Source organism: Nothoprocta perdicaria, unplaced genomic scaffold (genome assembly GCF_003342845.1).
Source record: "Nothoprocta perdicaria isolate Ctin4 unplaced genomic scaffold, notPer1 scaffold_6, whole genome shotgun sequence".
NCBI classification, from domain to species: Eukaryota; Metazoa; Chordata; class Aves; order Tinamiformes; family Tinamidae; genus Nothoprocta; species Nothoprocta perdicaria.
This window is the reverse complement of record NW_020455865.1, coordinates 8,611,659-8,630,400: the sequence shown is the minus strand read 5'-3', so window position 1 is coordinate 8,630,400 and position 18,742 is coordinate 8,611,659. Positions and strand designations below refer to the sequence as shown.

At 46.4% G+C, this 18,742-nt stretch overlaps 1 protein-coding gene across 1 annotated transcript; it reads right to left on the bottom strand.

Moving 5' to 3' along the window:
- Nucleotides 1–407: 407 nt before the first annotated feature.
- Nucleotides 408–18,742, bottom strand: LOC112955924 (dual specificity testis-specific protein kinase 2-like). The gene is made up of 9 exons (XM_026049394.1): nucleotides 18,608–18,742; nucleotides 14,782–14,980; nucleotides 9,516–9,637; nucleotides 9,326–9,374; nucleotides 8,579–8,728; nucleotides 6,003–6,176; nucleotides 5,356–5,439; nucleotides 3,860–3,946; nucleotides 408–3,086 (listed from the first exon to the last, which is right to left on the bottom strand). The coding sequence occupies exons 1-9, from the start codon at nucleotides 18,712–18,714 to the stop codon at nucleotides 2,985–2,987; spliced, it is 1,074 nt and encodes a 357-aa protein (XP_025905179.1). The 5' UTR covers nucleotides 18,715–18,742; the 3' UTR covers nucleotides 408–2,984.

Here is an 18,742-nt window from a genome sequence, read left to right as displayed (position 1 = left end):
TGCCTATGAGTCAGAGAGCATCAAACAAACTGCACCTGGGGAAGGGAGGCTAGGCTAGGTCCTGAGTCCCTCTATACTATGCTTGTGTTGCTGTTGCAGTCCTGTCCCACCCTAACTGAAGTGATCCTGACACAAACCAGGGCAAAAGGGGGACAATGGGGTCACAATATCACTCTCTCACACTTAATTATGTTCCATAAATGTCCTTTACCTAAAGCCTTATACTATCTATTACACTGAAATGAAGCATGAAAACAGTCATTTAGATGTTTTTAGTGATACATAGTATACCTAGGATCATGAAACATACACAAGAACCCAAGACTGAAGTGGGAAAGAACCACTAAACTTTATTCCCAAATGGCATTTAAAAAAAAAAAAAGAAAAACTAGCAAAGATATAGTGTAGGACATGGAAATGCATGGACTTATGGGACACAGCATGATCTGGTCCACGCTGTCAGCACCTGCAGAGCGGTAGAGTCAACGTGTGAGAGAGGAGGTTGTTCCTGTTCAGGTCTGGTGAAGTTGAGCCAGCGGTGTCACTCAGACTCTCCATCCATCCTTGTGGTTGCTTCAGTTCAGAGCCAGGACTCCAAGATACAAAATTCAGCTACTGACCTGGACTTCCTCACACTAGACTGGTGTGAGGAAACTTGGCCCTGCTTTTCCTGTAGAAAGCAGTCCCAGTGTGGAGGCTTACAGCTAAAAGGGACCTCAGATGGTTTCCCGCACTCATCTCTTCCTCCTTCTTAGAAACCCTTGCCCTACTGGACACACCATCCAAATTCCCACACTACCTCTGTTCCCTGGAAGCTCCCAACGTTGGTTGCTAGTTCACATTCAGTCCGCTTGCAGACAGTCTCCGTACGGTCACATCAGTCCCAAATGTCCTTGCAGCAGATACCAAAGATCCTTCATGAAAGGATCCAGGGTCTTTCTGTCATGTGAGATCTGGCATGTGCTTTCATCATGGGAAAAGATGGACGCAGAAGAAGCCCAAAGAAACACAGCTCTGAGTCCAGACTTTATGGCTGCTCCCATGGACAATTAGGAGCAGACTCCTTACATCTGGGCAGACAAATAAAACTGAAAGAACCTTCTTCATACTAAAGCTTCACTGGACTATCCAACAAACCATATGCCATTTGTCTTTGCCACTTAAGAGGGAGCTGTATGTTGTCTGTCTTCCTTTATCCTATTGTGCAGCAGGAGCAGAGGAAGAGCAGATTCCAGTTGGCAGCATGCAGAAAGCTACAGAAAGGCTGTGTGAAGGCAGTTCACCTAGAGACCGGGACTGATACAAGGTCAGTGAGCATTTGGCTGAGCTGGTCATCCTGGTGCCATCCAGTGCATTTCATGCTGGCTCCCTGTTCCTTCTGGTCCCCAGTAAAGATGCACCATAGGCTTCTAAAATGCCTCTGTCCTAGCACACTTCCAGCAGTCCTTTATCCAGTACAGAGATAAAGGGCTCCATAGGACACCACATCTGTCTTCAAGAGCGTGAGAGACCTCCATTAAGGTCTACCACAATACATGGGAAGACTCTCAGTTAAGATTCCACTGGACTAAACACTGCACAAGCACTGTTTGGATGAACGAAAGATCCTCGCTTCAAGAGCTTACAGTCTATAAGGACAGAACCACAGCTCCACCACTGTACAGATGTTATATCTACCCACACCCACAGAAAAATGGTCCTAGTAGAAAAGTTTTTCAGAACCGTGGCCCAGCAGGAAGCTGAGCTGGGGTTGGAACTAGAACATTCACTCCTTTCCCCTAAATTGCAATGCAAGAGCATTTCTAGTTACAATTCTTCCAACCTCTGGCTTGGATCTGCAGCCCTGGCACCCTCCTCCAGCCTGCAGAGGAAAACATGGTGACAAAAGATAGTCCTTTTCTGACTGTGTGAGCCCTGGGGCCCCCAAGGGTGCCGTATATGACCAGAGAGGCAATGAGGTGTTGAGCCAGGCAGAGAACCTGGTGAGATGTTTTGTGTCATCCTGCTTATTTACAGACTCAGCTGTTTTGGCCTTGCAAGTTGTCATTGCCAGACTTGTCACTGTCCATTTGAGGTGGGATGAGGAGGGGTGAGGCAAGCCATCCATCTTTGAGGCCTGGGTGAGGGCAGTGGCAATAAATGCAGACTGCCATTGTGCTGAGGCATGGCTCCTGCGTGACACGCAAGTCTGGCAAAGCTTTTCTGAGAAGAGATACTAGTTAGTTTGTATCTTGATAAGGCACTCCCCTTCCACTCCTCACCCTGTCCCAGGTTAGATTCCCATGAACAGCCTGGCAGGACCTTAACATCCCTGCCTGGCACCTCAGCACCCAGCCATGCTCTGCAGACAGTGCCAGGAGACCCCATTGGAAGGGCATGCTGCTAGAAACACTGCAGAACAAATCTGTCCCTGCAAGGCTATTGGGCAGGTGTTTTAAGGCTTTGAACTACAGGCAACTCTGAGGGCTCAGGGCGCTCCCCAAAGCGCCTGTCCTTCACTTTGCACTGACCGCCAGCCTCCAGAGAGGCTGTTCCCCACAGCTGGAGCAGCAGGAGAAGGGAAAGGCCCTGGGACTAGGTGAGGAGGGGAAGAGGGAGACAACTACACCTCTGTTGGGGCTTCAGAGAGCATCCTTAAGGGAAGTCAGGTCCCTGGCTTGCCCTCCAGGATCTCTCTCTTTTATCTTTCTTTTTTTTTTTTCTTTTTTTTCTTTTTTTTTTTAAATAAGCAAAGCTGTTCAATGTCCAAATTACATCTGTTAAAAACCTTAGCTAGGAAAAATATACTCTTGGTTAAGTCCCTTCTCCATTTTTCACCTTGTTTTACATCCAAAAAAAATTAGAAACTGAGACTACGATTAAATAAATACCAGTGCATCACTTAGCTCTTCCCTTTCCCACTTTCCTTCTTCACTCCTGACCCCACAAACAGTTATTTTACAGTTTGTGCAATACTCCATCAGGCTTCACAGGAGCCAGGCAGGTCAGCCTGACAGCTGATTGTCTTTCCTAGGCTCCAGGCTCTCTGCAACATCTTCCAACTCATCCAGGATTTCAGAGAAGGACGGCCTCTTAAATGCTTCCACCTGAAAGAAGATGGGAAATGCTGTAGAGGACAAGTAGTGGGCATTGTGTAGCAGCTCTCCTGGGCCCCTCGAGGCTGCAGAGAAATACTCATCCAGCATCGATACTCTTCTTCAGGCTGAAGAGGCCCAGCTCTCTCAGCCTTTCCCCATAGAGCAGATGTGTCAGGCCCCTGATCATTCTCATGGCCCCGTGCTGGACTCTCTCCAGCAGCTCCACGTCCCTCTTGTGCTGGCGAGCCCAGGAGATTTTGTTTTCCTTTAAGAGATGTAACTTGAATGTTTGCTTGCTTTCTGCTTTGCCCCCTGAGGTTTTGGGCAGCATGGTGAGGCCCTCCAGCCTTCACCATTACTTTCCATGTCAAAACAATACAAGTTGGAGAAACATGACCTGATGATACCAATAGGGCAGGTAACAGCAGGCTGGCATTCTCCAGAGTGGGTCAGCCATCACCTCTGCCTGTAGCTTGACCGTAGAGGAACTGGACACCTTGCACCACCCCACACTCCTACCCTAGTGTTGATAGGTAAGGCTTTGGGACATTTTGGGCTGCCTTTAATGATGCAAATGCAGAATGTGGCCCTAAATCTAGGGCCATAGCTCAAAGAGCATAGTTCTGTGTGCTGCTACTGAGAAGAGCAGGTTCAAGCATGGGAATTTTGGATCATGGGAATTTTGGACTCTATTATACTAGTGTGTTACAAGCTCAGTAAACTCAGAGGAAGTAAAAAAAGAGAAAAAAAAAAGAAAGAAAAGAAAACAGCAAGAATGTTACCCGACAGCAGCAAGCAGCAAGGTCCATCACCCGCTTGGGGCATTCGCTGATCATCCCTTGAAAGGCAATGACATCCAAGCCATAATCCTGTGTGGAATGGGAAGAACATGGATCAATAACTGGTCTGGCAGAGGGGAACTGGTCACAGCTACATAGGATCAGGGCTGGAGCTTCTGCAAGAGAAGGAGAGAGTAGGCTGGTGCAGCCTCAAACCTTTCTGTTGTTCAAAATACGTCCCACACTTCTTTTGCTTATTAAGAAAGGCTGTTCCCCTGAGTTTTATCCTCCTCTTAGCTGCAAATGCCACCCTTTTACTCAAAACCACCAGAGAAAAAGGAGTTTTACTGAGAGAAGATGTAAAAAGATAAAAGAGACTCAGCTACAAACTTCTTTAAAAGCTTTCTACAAACTTCTTTAAAAGCTTTTTACCCTTCTCAGGGTGTCAAAGCACATAAATGCTCATGGATTAAAGCACTTAGGTTCTCTATCACAGCCACTGATGGCTCTCTCTCTATCACTGATGGCCATGGAGGACCATTAGCCGTGCCAGAAGTGCACAGCTGGTAAGTCATTATCAGAACTGAGAGAAGCTGCAGCACCCTTCTGCTGGCTCTGTGCTCTCCCCACTGGGCAGTGTGTGTCCTACCAGAAAAAAAAACACAGATACTAAGGCAACAAGGGCCACAGAGATGGAAAACCACCGGTAGAGGCACCAGCAACAGGTGAGGTGCTGAGCAGTGAATGCTGACATCGTGAACTGAGGATAATCTGATTATCCAGCAAGAACTAAGAATTTGTGGGATTGGGCCAGCTGTTTCCATAACTACAGTTTCACCCCTTCACAGTCCCTCATATGTAATTTTCATTCATCTGGTGAACACAGATGGAGCTGTAGTTCCTGTTTAGTCTCATAGAAATATGGAATAATCTCCATTCACTACAAATTCTATTTTTTTGTTTCTACAAGTTTGTTTAGAAAGAAGCTATTTTCTTGCTGGATTTTTCACCCCTATTCAGAACAAAAATAAAGGAGCATAATATTTTGTGGGAGGCAAATGTTGTAAATATTAAAAAAAAAAAACACGTTTTCTAGAGAAGTCCACTGTTTCCACATGAACTACCTATTAATTTCAACATAGTTCATGTCAAAATACACGTTTGTCATGACAGTTTTATTTAACCTGCCACGTCAGTGTAAAAGCTGGCATGTCATAGCCAAATTAAACATTCCATAATAAGGTTTTTAATAACATATTTAGCAAAAGCACTGAAACTGTTCATGATCACTCTTGCCTAAATAAGATACTTTTGACTCAATAAGATTTCTCAACCAAAAAAAAATCTAGAGAGAAAGCAGAGCTTGCACACCTGTGTATATATAGAGAGATACACATGCAGCATTACACCATTTGACTGCCCTGGATTCAGGACCATACGGTCCAGTGAGAAGCCACGATGGAGAAAGGGTTGTTAAATTTGGTTCCAGAAGTCCTTACCTGAGTCCTGGGAAGCACTTCAGGATCAGCAGGTATCCTACCCAGGATTTCACAAAGGACAATGCCAAAGGAGAACACATCCACCTGCAGGGAGGATTGCAGAGAGGAGGATTTAGGTGTGCACAGAAGTAAGGCATGAGAAAGGGTAGGACTGATGACATGGTTCTCCTATTAGCCATGCAAAATCCATCAAAAGTCTTTCAGAAATGGGAGAAGTGAACACCTCTTACAGACCTGAACTGCTGGGTTTCTGAACCTGTCCGGAAACATACAACCCTACTTGGGTTCCAGTTCCTTCTTTGGAAAAAGTACTCCCATGCCCTTGTTCAAAATATTCAACATAGCTGGCACTTCAACCATAGCTCTGCATGTCCCGTAAGTAGCGTACAATAGTTTATCTGGGCTGTAACTCCTCAGTCATATTCCTTGGAGACTTTGTCCAAAGCAGGAATCCATTCCTCTAAGAGTTTAAGAGTCTAAGAGTAACTTATCAAGGCACAAGGTACAAAAAGAAGGTTACCCAGGTAATGAGGGAAAGGTTCTCTTGCTGTTGGGACATGACATATCACCAAAAAGCAAAGGAGACATTCCCCATGCTTGCTCAGGAGCTCTGGGGCTAAACAAGGGGCTGGGAAGCAGCAGCATACCTTCCGGTCATAGGGCTCTCCCCGCAGCATTTCAGGAGCCATCCAGAAAGCAGAGCCCACCAGAGACAACTTCCTCTCCACGTTCTTCATGGGCAGCTCCACCACCTCCCTGGCCAGGCCAAAGTCAGTCACCAAGGCTTCACGGCCCCGCGGGGTTACTCGAATGAGACAGTTCTGAAAGCAGCCCAAAGGACACAGCATGAGATGACAAGGCAAGTAAGAGTGCTTCACCAGCACTCAGCCCCACCTGTTACAGGTTCTCTCCTTGTCAGATACCTTCATCATCCTGACAGGATGTACTAATGTGCATGGGGCATATGCTAGACCTCAGTCAACTTCATCTGGAAAGATTTGATGTCTAAAAATCAGTTTGAATGAACTGTTCTTCATCCTGTGTCCATGGAAGACTTCTGGTTCACTGTCCATTCCATGCCTGCACTCCAGCAGGAGCCCTCAGTACATGAAGACCTTTGCCCATTCACTACCACAGCACTTCCAACTCCCTGCTGAGTCAAAGATTCAGTATTAAATTTTAGTCCCAAGAAAGCTGGACTGAAATCTGCAAAGCTACTTGTCACGGACATGATTTTCCATATGCTTTTATCTGAAACAGATCCAGAAGTCTGTGCTTCAGCCTTGCTCACTGCTCAGCCAAAGGTGTGCAGGATTACAGTCACAACCTTTCTTATTGACCAGGAATATATGTTCCTTAAATGATAGTTGCTACCTTTCTAGGTCCTCAGCAGTGTTTTGTGGTGCCCTGCACATTCCTGCAGAGTACAAAGCAATAACTAGACTATCAGATATTATAGACTCTAATAGAGGATATGTTCATTATAGAACAGGTCGTATAGTCTCTAGACAAATCAGTTTAAACCAACAACACATAAAGATGATATACTCTTCAGTAGTATATTGGCTGGTTTCTTTATGGAACAATTTCTATTGAACTCTCTTAAGGTTTCTTGAAAATACTAGTGGTTTCAGTCTGTTGAGTTCTCCAGGGTTTCCTTCTTAGCATCTTCTCTAAAAGAGTTAATACAAACAACAAAAAGACTCTCTAGATGTCTCTAACAACCAGATTTCATGTGAATACATATACTTGTTCCCTCTCATATCTTTTTAGACACCATGATTAGAGGAAAGCCCAAGATTCCTGGGGAAGGATAAAATTCTTTAGAGCTCAAGCACTAATAATAATGGACAGGCAGTAACCTGAGACACTCCTTAACTTTCCACAGGAAGATCTGGAAAGCTCCTGAGCGACGCATTAGCAAACAGGAAATTACATCTCAAATAACTTGGCCCACTGGCCAGGAGACCTGTGGTCAGAATGAACCAGACTATTACCTAGTTTTCCATTTGTGTGTACAATTTCATGGTTAGTACCTGAGCAAGCAAACAGCTGTGAGATTAAAAAAGGAGGCTTGTTTCCTATGCTGATGTTTCAAGACTGTAATACTTGTCTGGCTTTGCCAGTGCTTCATCAATATTTCAAGTTTCCTTTAAAAAGCACACAGAGCACTGACAGGAAGAGCCTGTAAGAGATACCCCTCTAACCACACAGCATCAACTGCAGTGACTTGCAAACTTCCTTTCCGTAAATGATCAGGCCAGCCTCTGGATTCACATTACTCAGACATGGTCCGGGCTGGTCACCAATCCCCAAACTCACATGCAACCCTCTGTCTCTAATACTGTGGACATGCTGGAGATGCACCTGAAGAGTCCAAGGGTAGGTTTTGCTGAAGGCTGATCAACAACAAGGCACTGCCCCATGACGTTGCTACATCCACATCAGCGGGAGAGCAACAGCCACATCACAGACTATGCCTGCAAACACACCTGAAAGTGGCAAAGACTCACCACTCCACCTGCCACCATCCAAGTGCCACATGTCCAGGCAGAGGAAGGCAAGTGGTCCAGACAGAAGGTGAATATACCAGAAACATGATGTGCCACTGGTCTGTCTTCAGACACCAGACTTTGCTGGCAGCATGCTGACAAAGTGTGAAATTGCTGAGGAGGTCACTAACCTATACTTGTGGACTGAAGCATAAGGATATACAACGTGCAATCTCCTACAACATAGGGAAGGAGACATGTGCTCAGGGTGCCAGTGTTGCTCTGAACGCAGAGAGCTCACCATCCCACACAATGCTTGCTCACAGAGCTTGTAACCACCTTTCTACTAACAGCAGCTTCCTACTTGCTGTGAGTGGGAAAAGAAAACTGTAAGTTGTGCAGAGCTTATCTTGCAAAGCTAGTCAAAGAAAATCATGTGCAATCCTGCACACACGTTTCCACTTCTGACAGCATTTCCACTTTCTGACAGCAACCACACTAGGAGGAATATATTTTTATCTCTGTCTAGGTTTCCCACTTGCCTAGTGATGAATGCACTGAAATTAAAGGGTTTTTCAAGCTTCCCCGGCAGGCTCACACAGAACAGAGGATCAATGTGAGGCCTGAGGCCTACTGGTTGCAGACACTAAGTTCTAAATGGTACTGTGAATTCCCTCGACTCAGCCTGCCTTCAGCGGCTCAGGAGTAACATCCCTTTTCCAGCTGTGTACCTTGGAGTTGAGATCCCGGTGGTAGATGTTCTTGGAGTGCAGGTAGATCATGCCTCTGGTGATGTCAGAAGCCAAGTCCACTTTCTCCTTCCAGGTCAGAGCGATGTCTTTGCTAGCCAGGAGCTCCTCCAGGCATCCCCCATTCACATACTGTGAACAGAGGGGAAAAAAATGGGAGGCTCTGGAGCTGGTCCCAGGCATTCCTGAAGCCTAGATGTAAAACAGTCACCAGAGCTGGAAACTCCACTTTTGGTCTCACCTGCAGTGAGATGTGTGCTATGCTGTGTTCTTGTGACTTCAACTTTTTTTTTTTTTTTTAGGCACCATTTAGGCTTTTACTGTATGCTACACCACCACGCCAGAGCCACCTTGTGTCCGTGCCTGCCAGCCTGTATCTTCTTGTTTTCTACTCCATCCCTTCTATCTCCTGACTCCTCTGCTCACCCCCAGGATGGTCCATTCTGCCGCTCTGGTGGCACTGGGCTAATGTAAGACATCTCTTGTCTATTATGCCTGAACCTCTTGGCACAGCAGTAACTGTGGTTCCCTCTTGCTGTGAGCAGTTATGGATGAGAGAGGACCAGAAATCTGTGCAAGTACCAAGAAACTCTTCTAGACCAGAGCCATTTACAGGCCAAGGTGTGAGAGAAGCCCCGATGTGCATTTCAGGTTATCTGCCATTCTCTCTGGCAAAGAACTGCAGGGTCCTTGTCTGCCCACAGCACACTTACAAGCAGAAACCTTTACCTCCAGAATGGGGTATAGCTTGTCGTCCTTCACGCATATCCCAAGGTACCTAAGGCAGAAGGACACACCAGAAAAAAAGCAAGACATTAGGGTTCAATTCAACTCCTTATCACAGAATTGCCTTAGAGACATTGAGATGTACTTGAGCCCCTACCAATCTTCACCACTCAGGGCCAGGTGATGTGCTCACCTGACAATATTGGGGTGGGACAGCTTCTGCAGCAGGCTGATCTCACGGATAATCACCTCCTGGTCCACATCATTCTTGTAGATCTTCACCACCATCACTTTGCAAGTGGCAGCCTGCGTCACCTAGAGCCAAGTTTGGAGTAGGACACCTCTTAGTTCCCAGAAGTCTGCCAGCGTCTCTGAAAATGGCACCTCTTCCCAGCCAAAGACCCAGATCACATTTCCCTGTTGCCAGGAACTTTGCAGAGTAATTTCTACAACTGCAAGGTACTGGCCCTTCCACTTAAGCTGCACTGCAGTGTTGCTTACCTGGGAGCAGCCAGGCGCCTCCTGCCCCAGCGTATCACAACTCTCAGCGCCAGCCAAAACTTGAATGAAACTTTGGCCAGAGCCCTTCTTCTGCCTGCAGTGAGGTACTGCAGAGATGTCCCTTTCCTCCCAGTGCCCTCCATTCAGCGTTCCTTCTTAACCACAGCCTTTGTCCTAAACCTTTCTTCCCAGCCCTCCTGACCCCTTCCTGCCTGGATCCGATCACTGCAAGGGGCTGCTGGCCATGATTCTTTTCCTTGTAGACTCCTGAGCCCCTTCCCATGACTCAGTTGCCCTCTGCACCCAGGATCCACTGCACAAACATGATGAAGGAAGTGGTGAGTCAGACCGCTTCTCCCTCCCATTCTAAAATGGAAGATTCCAATCTAGTCTTCCCTGTTGTATGTTAACCTGAAAATCTGCTGTGGATTAGAAGACATATTTAATTCCTACAACTTCCTTCTGGTAGGGATATTGCAAGCCAAAGAAGAGAAAAAAACCTGCTCCCCACCTTAAAACACGTAGGGAGGAAATCTTCTGTCTGCATTGGAGGTATTAGGAGAGGACACTACCGCATGTGGGGGTTTGACGTGGGCTGCTGGACATACAAGGATTTTGTGGTGCTCATCCTCAAGAGAACCATGCAGGACCTGCAGGGAACAGCACTGCTGTCCATGACATTTGGGTTGAAGATCCAAACAGCAGGTTCCAGATCACATCATGGGGCAACATGATACTTTTGGCATTTCCATTCTCAGTTAACATCTGCTTTAAGGAATGACATGTACCAGATATTGCCAAGCCCAATGTCCTGACAACTCTCTCATGGAAAAGAGAGAATCCAGCCTCATTTTAACCTAACTTTTTTTTCCTATTTATTTTATGATCAAAATAGTTCAAACATAACTTGAGCTGGCGTAAGAGCAGAGCTCTTATCCCCAGAGCCTGTACCCACTGCTCTCCATGCAGGCTACTTATGGATAAGGTTACCAGTATCACTAAGGAGAACAAAGAACTGCATGTAAGACTGCTGGACTGGAAAAAGTCTCCCTATAATCAGGGTTACAAAACAAACTGTCCTGGGAGCAACACGAACTGCTGTTTCCTTCCTGAAGGAATGCTACCTGATGCTTATCGCTGGAAAAACATTGCTTCTGTATTCAAATGAGTCATAAAGAATCCAGAGACCCAACAGGGTCACCTAATGGGACTTCATAACCACAGAGTGTGAGTCACTAATCAGATCAAAATGATTATTAAATGTAACTGTATAAATATAACTATAAAAGATGCTATCAAGTCTTTGCCCTAAGACTGTGTGCCTAAGACAGAGTACAAGAAGCAAAAATAATCTGGAAGCTTGTAAAGCTTTAAGAAGAGGTAACATTCAGTTCTAATGAGCCTTATTAGCTCTGCACAAACTCTGGTAAAGATCTGCACTGAGTTCCACTTAAGCTTGCGTTTTCCAGAGGGATGCACAACCTGGGAGCAGGTAGAGTAGATAAGTGCTGGAGGAGTATCTATCTGCAAGGAGCACCCATAGCAATGAAAAGTCCAGTCTAGTCTAAACTCAGCAAAATAAAGAGAAGAAATAACCAAAAAGCAAGGACACTACCCAAAAAGCAGTGGGAGAGATAGGCAAAGGGAAAGGCGAGAGATGAAATGAATAGTGAAACATAAGAGTGCAGATCTATCCAAACTTTTTCCAACTTCTGACTTTGATTCTATGCTTTGATTTGTGTATGAAATATATATGGGATGACTAAACAAGTGGGGGAAAGAAAAAGTCTGTCCAATAGCTCTGTGCAGCAGCACAGTGAGGAAGGAGTGCTTGCACTTGAGAAATGTAGCAGACAGTCAAGCCCATGAGAGCAGTCCTACCTTCACAAGGTACTAGCTCCAACAGGAACATCCATCATCTCCTCTACAGAAATGATATCCCCAGCAGAGAATGGTCCTATATTCTTCTTCATTGCTCCCTGCCCCTTACCTATGTCAAATATATTGTGGTGTCAAATCCTTCAGGTCTCTCTAGGTACAATATGTCACCTCGAAAGGTGCAAAGTTCAAAAGTGTTCTTGTGTTTTGTTTTGTTTTTTTTTTTTCCAAACTGGAGACTCATTCTGTGCCAGTAGGAATCTGATTTCAGGTAGCATTGTTTTGTTTTGCATATGAAGTTTGTGCTGTTAAGTGGTAACTGAGAACTTCATCAGCTCATGTCTTTCCCCCATTATTCATTTTTAATTTGTTGATTTCTTCCTCTCCAGCAGCAGCTCATCGCAGGCATTAGGATAATGAAGCAGTCTCATAATGCTTTCCATTACCATTCTGTGACATATGTCTCTTTGGTTTATTAATTTTTAACCCAGTCCTAGTCTTCTGTCAGCTTCTTCTGTTATTAGCTTAGACGCAGGAGACGAATTCCTTCTCTGACACTATCAGACTCACTCTCCATCAAGACTTTTGCCTTGGATTTGAGAACAAACTTCTAAGATGGAGTAGATCAGAAGAAAATTAAACTTGTCTTTCTGAAAGAAGAAAATCTGACACTTCAAAGCTGCAGAATGACACAGTAGGAGAGCCACAGAAAAAGAAGTTCCTCTTGACCGCTGTTTTAAATTAGTTCCAGAAAAAAAAGGATTATCTTTGCATTCCTCTGCTGCTTTCCAGCATTTCAAATCCCGGCACATCAGAGAGCATGAAGTTTCACTGACAGTTTTCTCCAAGAGAAACTCATACTTGAATTATTCTACAGCAGAAAACTAAGGCAGAGAAGAAGGAGCAATACCTTATACCCAGCTCATGCAATACAACATTCACTGACACTGTCATGCCCAAGCTGCTTGTTTCCTAGTCACAAAAAACGAACCTTTTCCTTTAGCCAAACTACATAGAAAGACCCCTTAATGTGGGCTTAAATGTAGGACAAGGGATGACAAAAATCAGCTAACAGTGTTTGAGTGCCAGCATCACAAATGTGGCTTTGGGGAGGCTCTGTCGTCCCTGTAGGAACCCTTTGAAAGACAGCATCCATTGGCAAAAACCTTCAAAAGGACCATCATAGATGACGCTATGCAGCAGGAATGCTGCTAATCAGGGCCGAAAGTCCAAAGGAGCCTGGCTGACCCAAGGAGAACACAACTGAGCACTTGCTTACAGTTGCGCTTGAGTCCCCAGACAAATGTCAAGTCCTGACAAAGGACAATTCCAAATCCTTCTCCACTGTATTCTGACCTTTTTGACCTGCAACATTTCCTTCAAGCTTTTTTAAATTTTTTCCATGACTTTTTCTCCATCTGTTTCAAAATCTTATTTCCCTTCCATTCACGATCTGTGCCTCCAACCTGCCTACTACTGGAATCTCATTCATTGCCAGGGCAGGATTTAAATGTCAACTGCAGAGGAAACAGCAACTGTTACTATGAAAATCTGCTAGATAAAAGAAAGAGAAAGCAATGGCAACAAAACACTGTGTAGGTGGGGAAAGTAGTTACCGGAGGGAGACTGTATGTTAGGGAGAGGTATGTGTCATGCATTGCTCCAGTGTCAGCAGAGCTGCCATAGACCTTTGGCTGAAGATCTTTGAACATCTTTATTTCGCTCTCTGTGAGCCTGAAATTCACTCGCTGGCTATACACACAGCAGAGGATGAGGGGGTGGTTAATAAAGACAGGCTTAAGAAAGCAATATGCAGTAATCTGTCCAATTTGCCTATAACACTTTTTGTGGCTCCAAGACTAGATATTGCCAGTCTGTCTTCAACAGGGTGTATAATCCTGTGGACTTGATTATACCAGCAAGGGATCTCACATAGAAAAAAACACCAAATTATTGCTTTGGCAGTAGCATCTAGTGTTGGTCCAGGAGAAACATATGATCATGATGTCCAATCCAGGCCTGCTCAAGCTAAGTACCAGAGAGAGATGGTAGAGGCAAATCCAAAACCTGTTTCTATTGCCTCTGTGTCACATTCCAGCTAACAAGGTCAGTGTCAGGAGCCACATCCTGGAGGGCTGCTGGAAAATGAGATGACAAATGGGTAAACCTCAGCACGCTGCAAAGCAAACAATATCTGCTTTGCAAACTGCTTTGTAAACAACAGCTCCGTGGTTGAAGCCTGGAGTCTCACTCAATGCAAAGCACCTCTTTTTGTTATTCCTAACAAAGTGATCACAGAGGGCTGCTCACCTCAAATAAGCATTGGGGAGATGTTAAAGCACTGCTGGGCTAAGCAGCAGCACTGGAGTGGAAGCAAAGCCAGCAGCACCCTGGATCCTGTGCTTACCTCCTGTTTCCTAACGAGAAGGCAGCAGAGGCCAGAAGTTAATGGACCAGCAGCCCATCCCAGCCCGACAGAACCACAGGGTCCCCTGCTTCTTCCCAGCATCACTCTGACGTGCTGCAGCAAGGCACCCCAAGAGGGACAAAGGAGCTGCTGCCTGCATGAGGCATGGGCAGCAGGTATTCTGGGACACACACAGCTTAATTTGGGATTCTTTTCCTATATGTTTTGCTTTATTTTTTGCAACAAAACATGCACAGAGCATAAATAACCCCTCAGCTCATCCTGTGGTTACCCTGTATCCATAGATAGCTCTATGACAAGCCTGTTGTATTGGTAGATTATAGTATCAATGAACATCGCTCAGCCAGCTCCTCCCATTTCTCCTTTTTCTTTGAAAGACAGATAAAATCCTTCAACACTCCTAGTCGAAAGGAGATGCACATTGAAGGAGATGTGTTGGGTATGCACATCCCCTCTCTTATCCAAAAAAACTTGCCAGGGTGAGCAGGGAGGGAGGAAGACAAGGAACAGGCTAGAGGATGGGCTCCTCAGATGGGGCACTGTTTACACAGACACTTGGCCAGCTACTATGCTGTTCCCACACAGCTCAAGGGCTGTTTGCATGTCAGGGCAACCGCCCCTCACTATACTGGGTCATCCACAGCACTTTTACCTTGTAGACCTTGGAGAAGAAGCCACTACCTATCATCTCAGCGTTGAAGTTTTCCCAGAACTCCAGCTTCCTGACAGCCGTGCGGAGCCTCTGCCAGCGGTCAACGTGGTAGTAGGTATCCGGTGATTCGCCATAGTACTGCATGGGGCCGGAGGGCTCCGGTGCGATCAGCCCTGTCTCGCACATCGTGGGGCAGCAGCTACAACACAGCATATTTTACAATAAGCCAAAAGCAGCAGACACATATCAAACAAATAACTGCACTAAGTACCTGCTCTGGATGAAGCCTCAGGAGTGATGGGAGAGCGGACAAGGCACTGCACAGCCATGAAGTAGTCAGAGCCACACATTGCACTAGAAGCATTGGCCTTCTCTTTGATAAATCACCTTGGGCTTAGGCTTGCTTTATGCAGAATTTATCTGGACTTCTTTAGGATTTAAAGATGTCAAGCCACCACAGGTCCACTTATACCTTTTAAGGGTCCAGGATGGATAGGGTGCATCATCTTCAACATATGTTCCAGCATCCCAGAAAAAGATTGAAGAACTATTCCTTGTTCGCTTAGTTGATACTGGATTAAAACTGACTTTGCCTAAAGTAGACTTTTAATAAAGGTCACTCAGCACATACTAAAGACACAATGGTTACCCTAGAGCATAAGACATGACTTAGCCACCATTGCAGCCAGAGGGTTGGGGCTTTAGTAGCCTTATTATCATTTGAGTAGCATTATTCATATTTCCTTTAGCAAGGAAATGCCCCAACATCCCTCTTTAATTCTACATTTAAACATATTCTTCTATTCTTCCTATCCTGAACCTGTCTCCAGGCCTCCATCTCCCTCTTCAAAATTATCTTCCCCTTCCGTTGCTCTGATTCTCAGTTTCCTCTACAAACTTCTTTTCCCATTCCTACTTCTGCTTTTTACAGCATCAAGTTCACACTCCTCCAAGGCTATATGCCATGTCCCCCGCTCTGACACACCACTTGCATCCAGTCATTTCCAAAGGTGCAGGCAAAGCAAAGCCAGGGAAAGCAGATCATGCACCTTCTTTTGGGAAACTTTAAACACCTACTTGTCTGCTACAAGGCAGTCAGAGCAGTTTTCACTTAAAGCAGCCGTTCAGAGATACCCTGCGCCCCTAGAGCTCACCTAGTCTTTATAGTCTGCCACTAATAGCATTTGCAACTGCTGCTTTGCCAAACTGTAACCAAATGATAAAAGAGTCAACAAAAGTGTAATTCTTTGTTTCAGTTGGAGACTTTGACGAAAAGTGCTACCTTCCCTAAGTTTTGGTCATAGGTATTGCACAAATTGCACAGCAAAGGGCTGTATCAGCGTTACTTGATCTGGTGGATTACTTTAGGACTTCATTGCCGATACACAGGTAGGCAAAATCTGCACTGAGACACACATAAAACATTTGCAGTAGCAGCCTCCTCCACCCATAGTCCACCAAAGTGAGGATTTCCTCCAATCACCAACATGAATAGCAAGAGAACTCCAAGCAATAGCTCAGGGAGCTGCAAAACAGCTGCAACCACGAGCAAAACTTCAGAAAACAGCCAGGTGCCACAGCTTGCAACACCAGACAATTCCCCCATGGACTGAGAAACTCAGTCCCACCAAAACCAACAGGACAAATTGTCTCCTATTTGATTTCATGGCAAACACTTGCTGGACTGAGGTCTGGGAACTGCTCATGAGTAGGGAAGAGCTCATGTCTACCAGCCAATAAGTCCAAAATGTGGCAGCGTGCACTTAAATCAGGCAGAGAGGATGAAAGAGGTAACAGGGACAGAGATTTAGATCAGCTCTGACTCATGGACACAAGCGTGATGAACTTCCTTCAATGACATCCACCTGCAGGGATCTGCTGGGTCTTTTTCTTGGGAAGGTTTCTGCTCCTGAGAGTCAGCACTGACACAGACCTGCCTGAAAAATGCCAATACCAGTCCCCACCTCATATAGCTCAAGCCTAAGCACTCTGCCATACGTCGATGCCAAGAGGAGGCCTGCACAGGGGCAAGGGGAGGACCAACGTGATGAAATAATCACATTCAGCCCTGCTAAAGCCCTCTTGCTCTGGATGGGACCACTGAAACGTCATTGAGATCCCACAAGTGGCTGTTTCCCTAACATGCAAAATGGAACTATTTTGGCAGGGCTTGGGATGGGGGTGAAACAGGGCAAGGCACTGGCTCATGGTCATGGCAGGGTGCAGCAAGGGACCTTTTATTTAGCCTAAGGCTGTGGACAGTTGAGGGTCATGGGGCATAAGAGGGACAGTAGGGACCGAGGGAGTGAGATGTAGTAGCTGTCCTCCACTTCTGACACATTTGGCTAGCACACAGAGATGTTGACAGGGCCTGATAGATCCTGCAGACCCCAAACCACCAACAAATGGCATAGAGTCACCCTGAGGATCAGGGAGGCCCCCCAGCCTCAAAGGAGATGCATTCTCCAGGCTTACCCAGCTCCCTCCCCAGTCCTGGGTCATGGGGTGTTGTCCTCTCCTATTCTGCGGCTGCAAAACCAGTCCTGGAGCAAGGCACAAGCTTACCCTGGAGCACTGGCCACTCACTGGCAGAGCCGTCCGCTAAACACACAAGCATTTCTTCAGAAGGCTCTGAGAGTCCTTCCCTCAATATTAGCAGGCTTTAGTAAAAACAATAACAAAAAAGAGCGGATGGGGGGAAGAGCTTTTCCTCCACAGACCTGCACATGTGCAGGTGTCCCTCTCTTCCAACAGCCTCAGCAGAGCTTGTCCTGCCTCCAGCATCACTGGAGCACCATCGTGACAGGTCCCCTCAGGGCAGGGCTGGCTGCCCGGGAGGTGCCCCTTCCTCAGGGAACTGCTTTCTTTTCAGAGGCCTCTCTGTTCTGAGCTTTTCCCCATGTACCATCCCTTCCCGGCCTGACCTAGTTCATCAATTACCTCTTTGTCCACAAAAGAATTCCATCAGTACCCTCAGCATGCTGGAAACGGCCCCTTGCATTATGCTGCAGGAGTGGGAGCCGACTCTTTCTTTTCTCTTTATAAATGCGGCTGTTTGTCCCCAGATTAGTGCTGACATGCAGGCTGGGGGAGAAAATGACATGTAGGCTGGGGGAGAAAATGGCCTTTTGAAATGCCAGGATTTATTTGAAGGGTCCCTAGGATCTGGAGAAGGAGGGGGAGAGGGTGCGAGAAGCACTGCCAGGGGCAGGACGCGTCTCAGGGAAAAAAGCCTGCAGGCAGCACAGGGAGAGCAGCAGGGCAAAGCACATCCTCACGTCACCATGGAGGCCTGCAGCATCCAAAGCCACGCTTTTGCATGAGCAAAGCACTTGAAGCAGCTGTCTGTATCCTTGGTGTTTCCAGCTCTGCCCTGCTGGAATTCCATCCACGCAGGAGGAGCAGACTTGGCTGCGGTAAGAGATGCCAAAGCCAGTGCCGAGCTGACTGCCCTGGTCCAGCCACGTCGGCTGCCCCACCACTGCAGAACTGCTCTTTGCCTTTGAGGCTGCCTCTTCTGCAGGGAAGGAGGAGATGCAGCGGGAGACCTTGGTTCTGCAGCCTTCTACTGCTCTTTGGCCAACCTTCCCGCATCCCCAAGGCTCCTGCAGCTGCCCAGCATGAGCAAGAAAGCCCCCTGTGCACAGTAGCCAAAAGGCACCTCCCACCTCCTCCTGTGTTGAGATAACAGGCAGACGAGAAATTTAGGGAAGCTGTAAAATGTCACTGTGTGGGAGGCCTCAGCCCAGCACAACAGGGGAGATCTCAGGGCTGGTTTATTCCCTCCTTACAGCAATAAAGCACTCACGTGTCCAGAATATCCCACCTGCAAGTAGGCTTGGTCTTGACCCGCGTCAACAGCGCATCTGCTCGGCTCTCCCAGACATTATTCACAGTTGGAGTTGGCCTGCCCTGGCCATATGAATCAGGCATGGGCTGTGTGCTGAGGACTCAAATATTT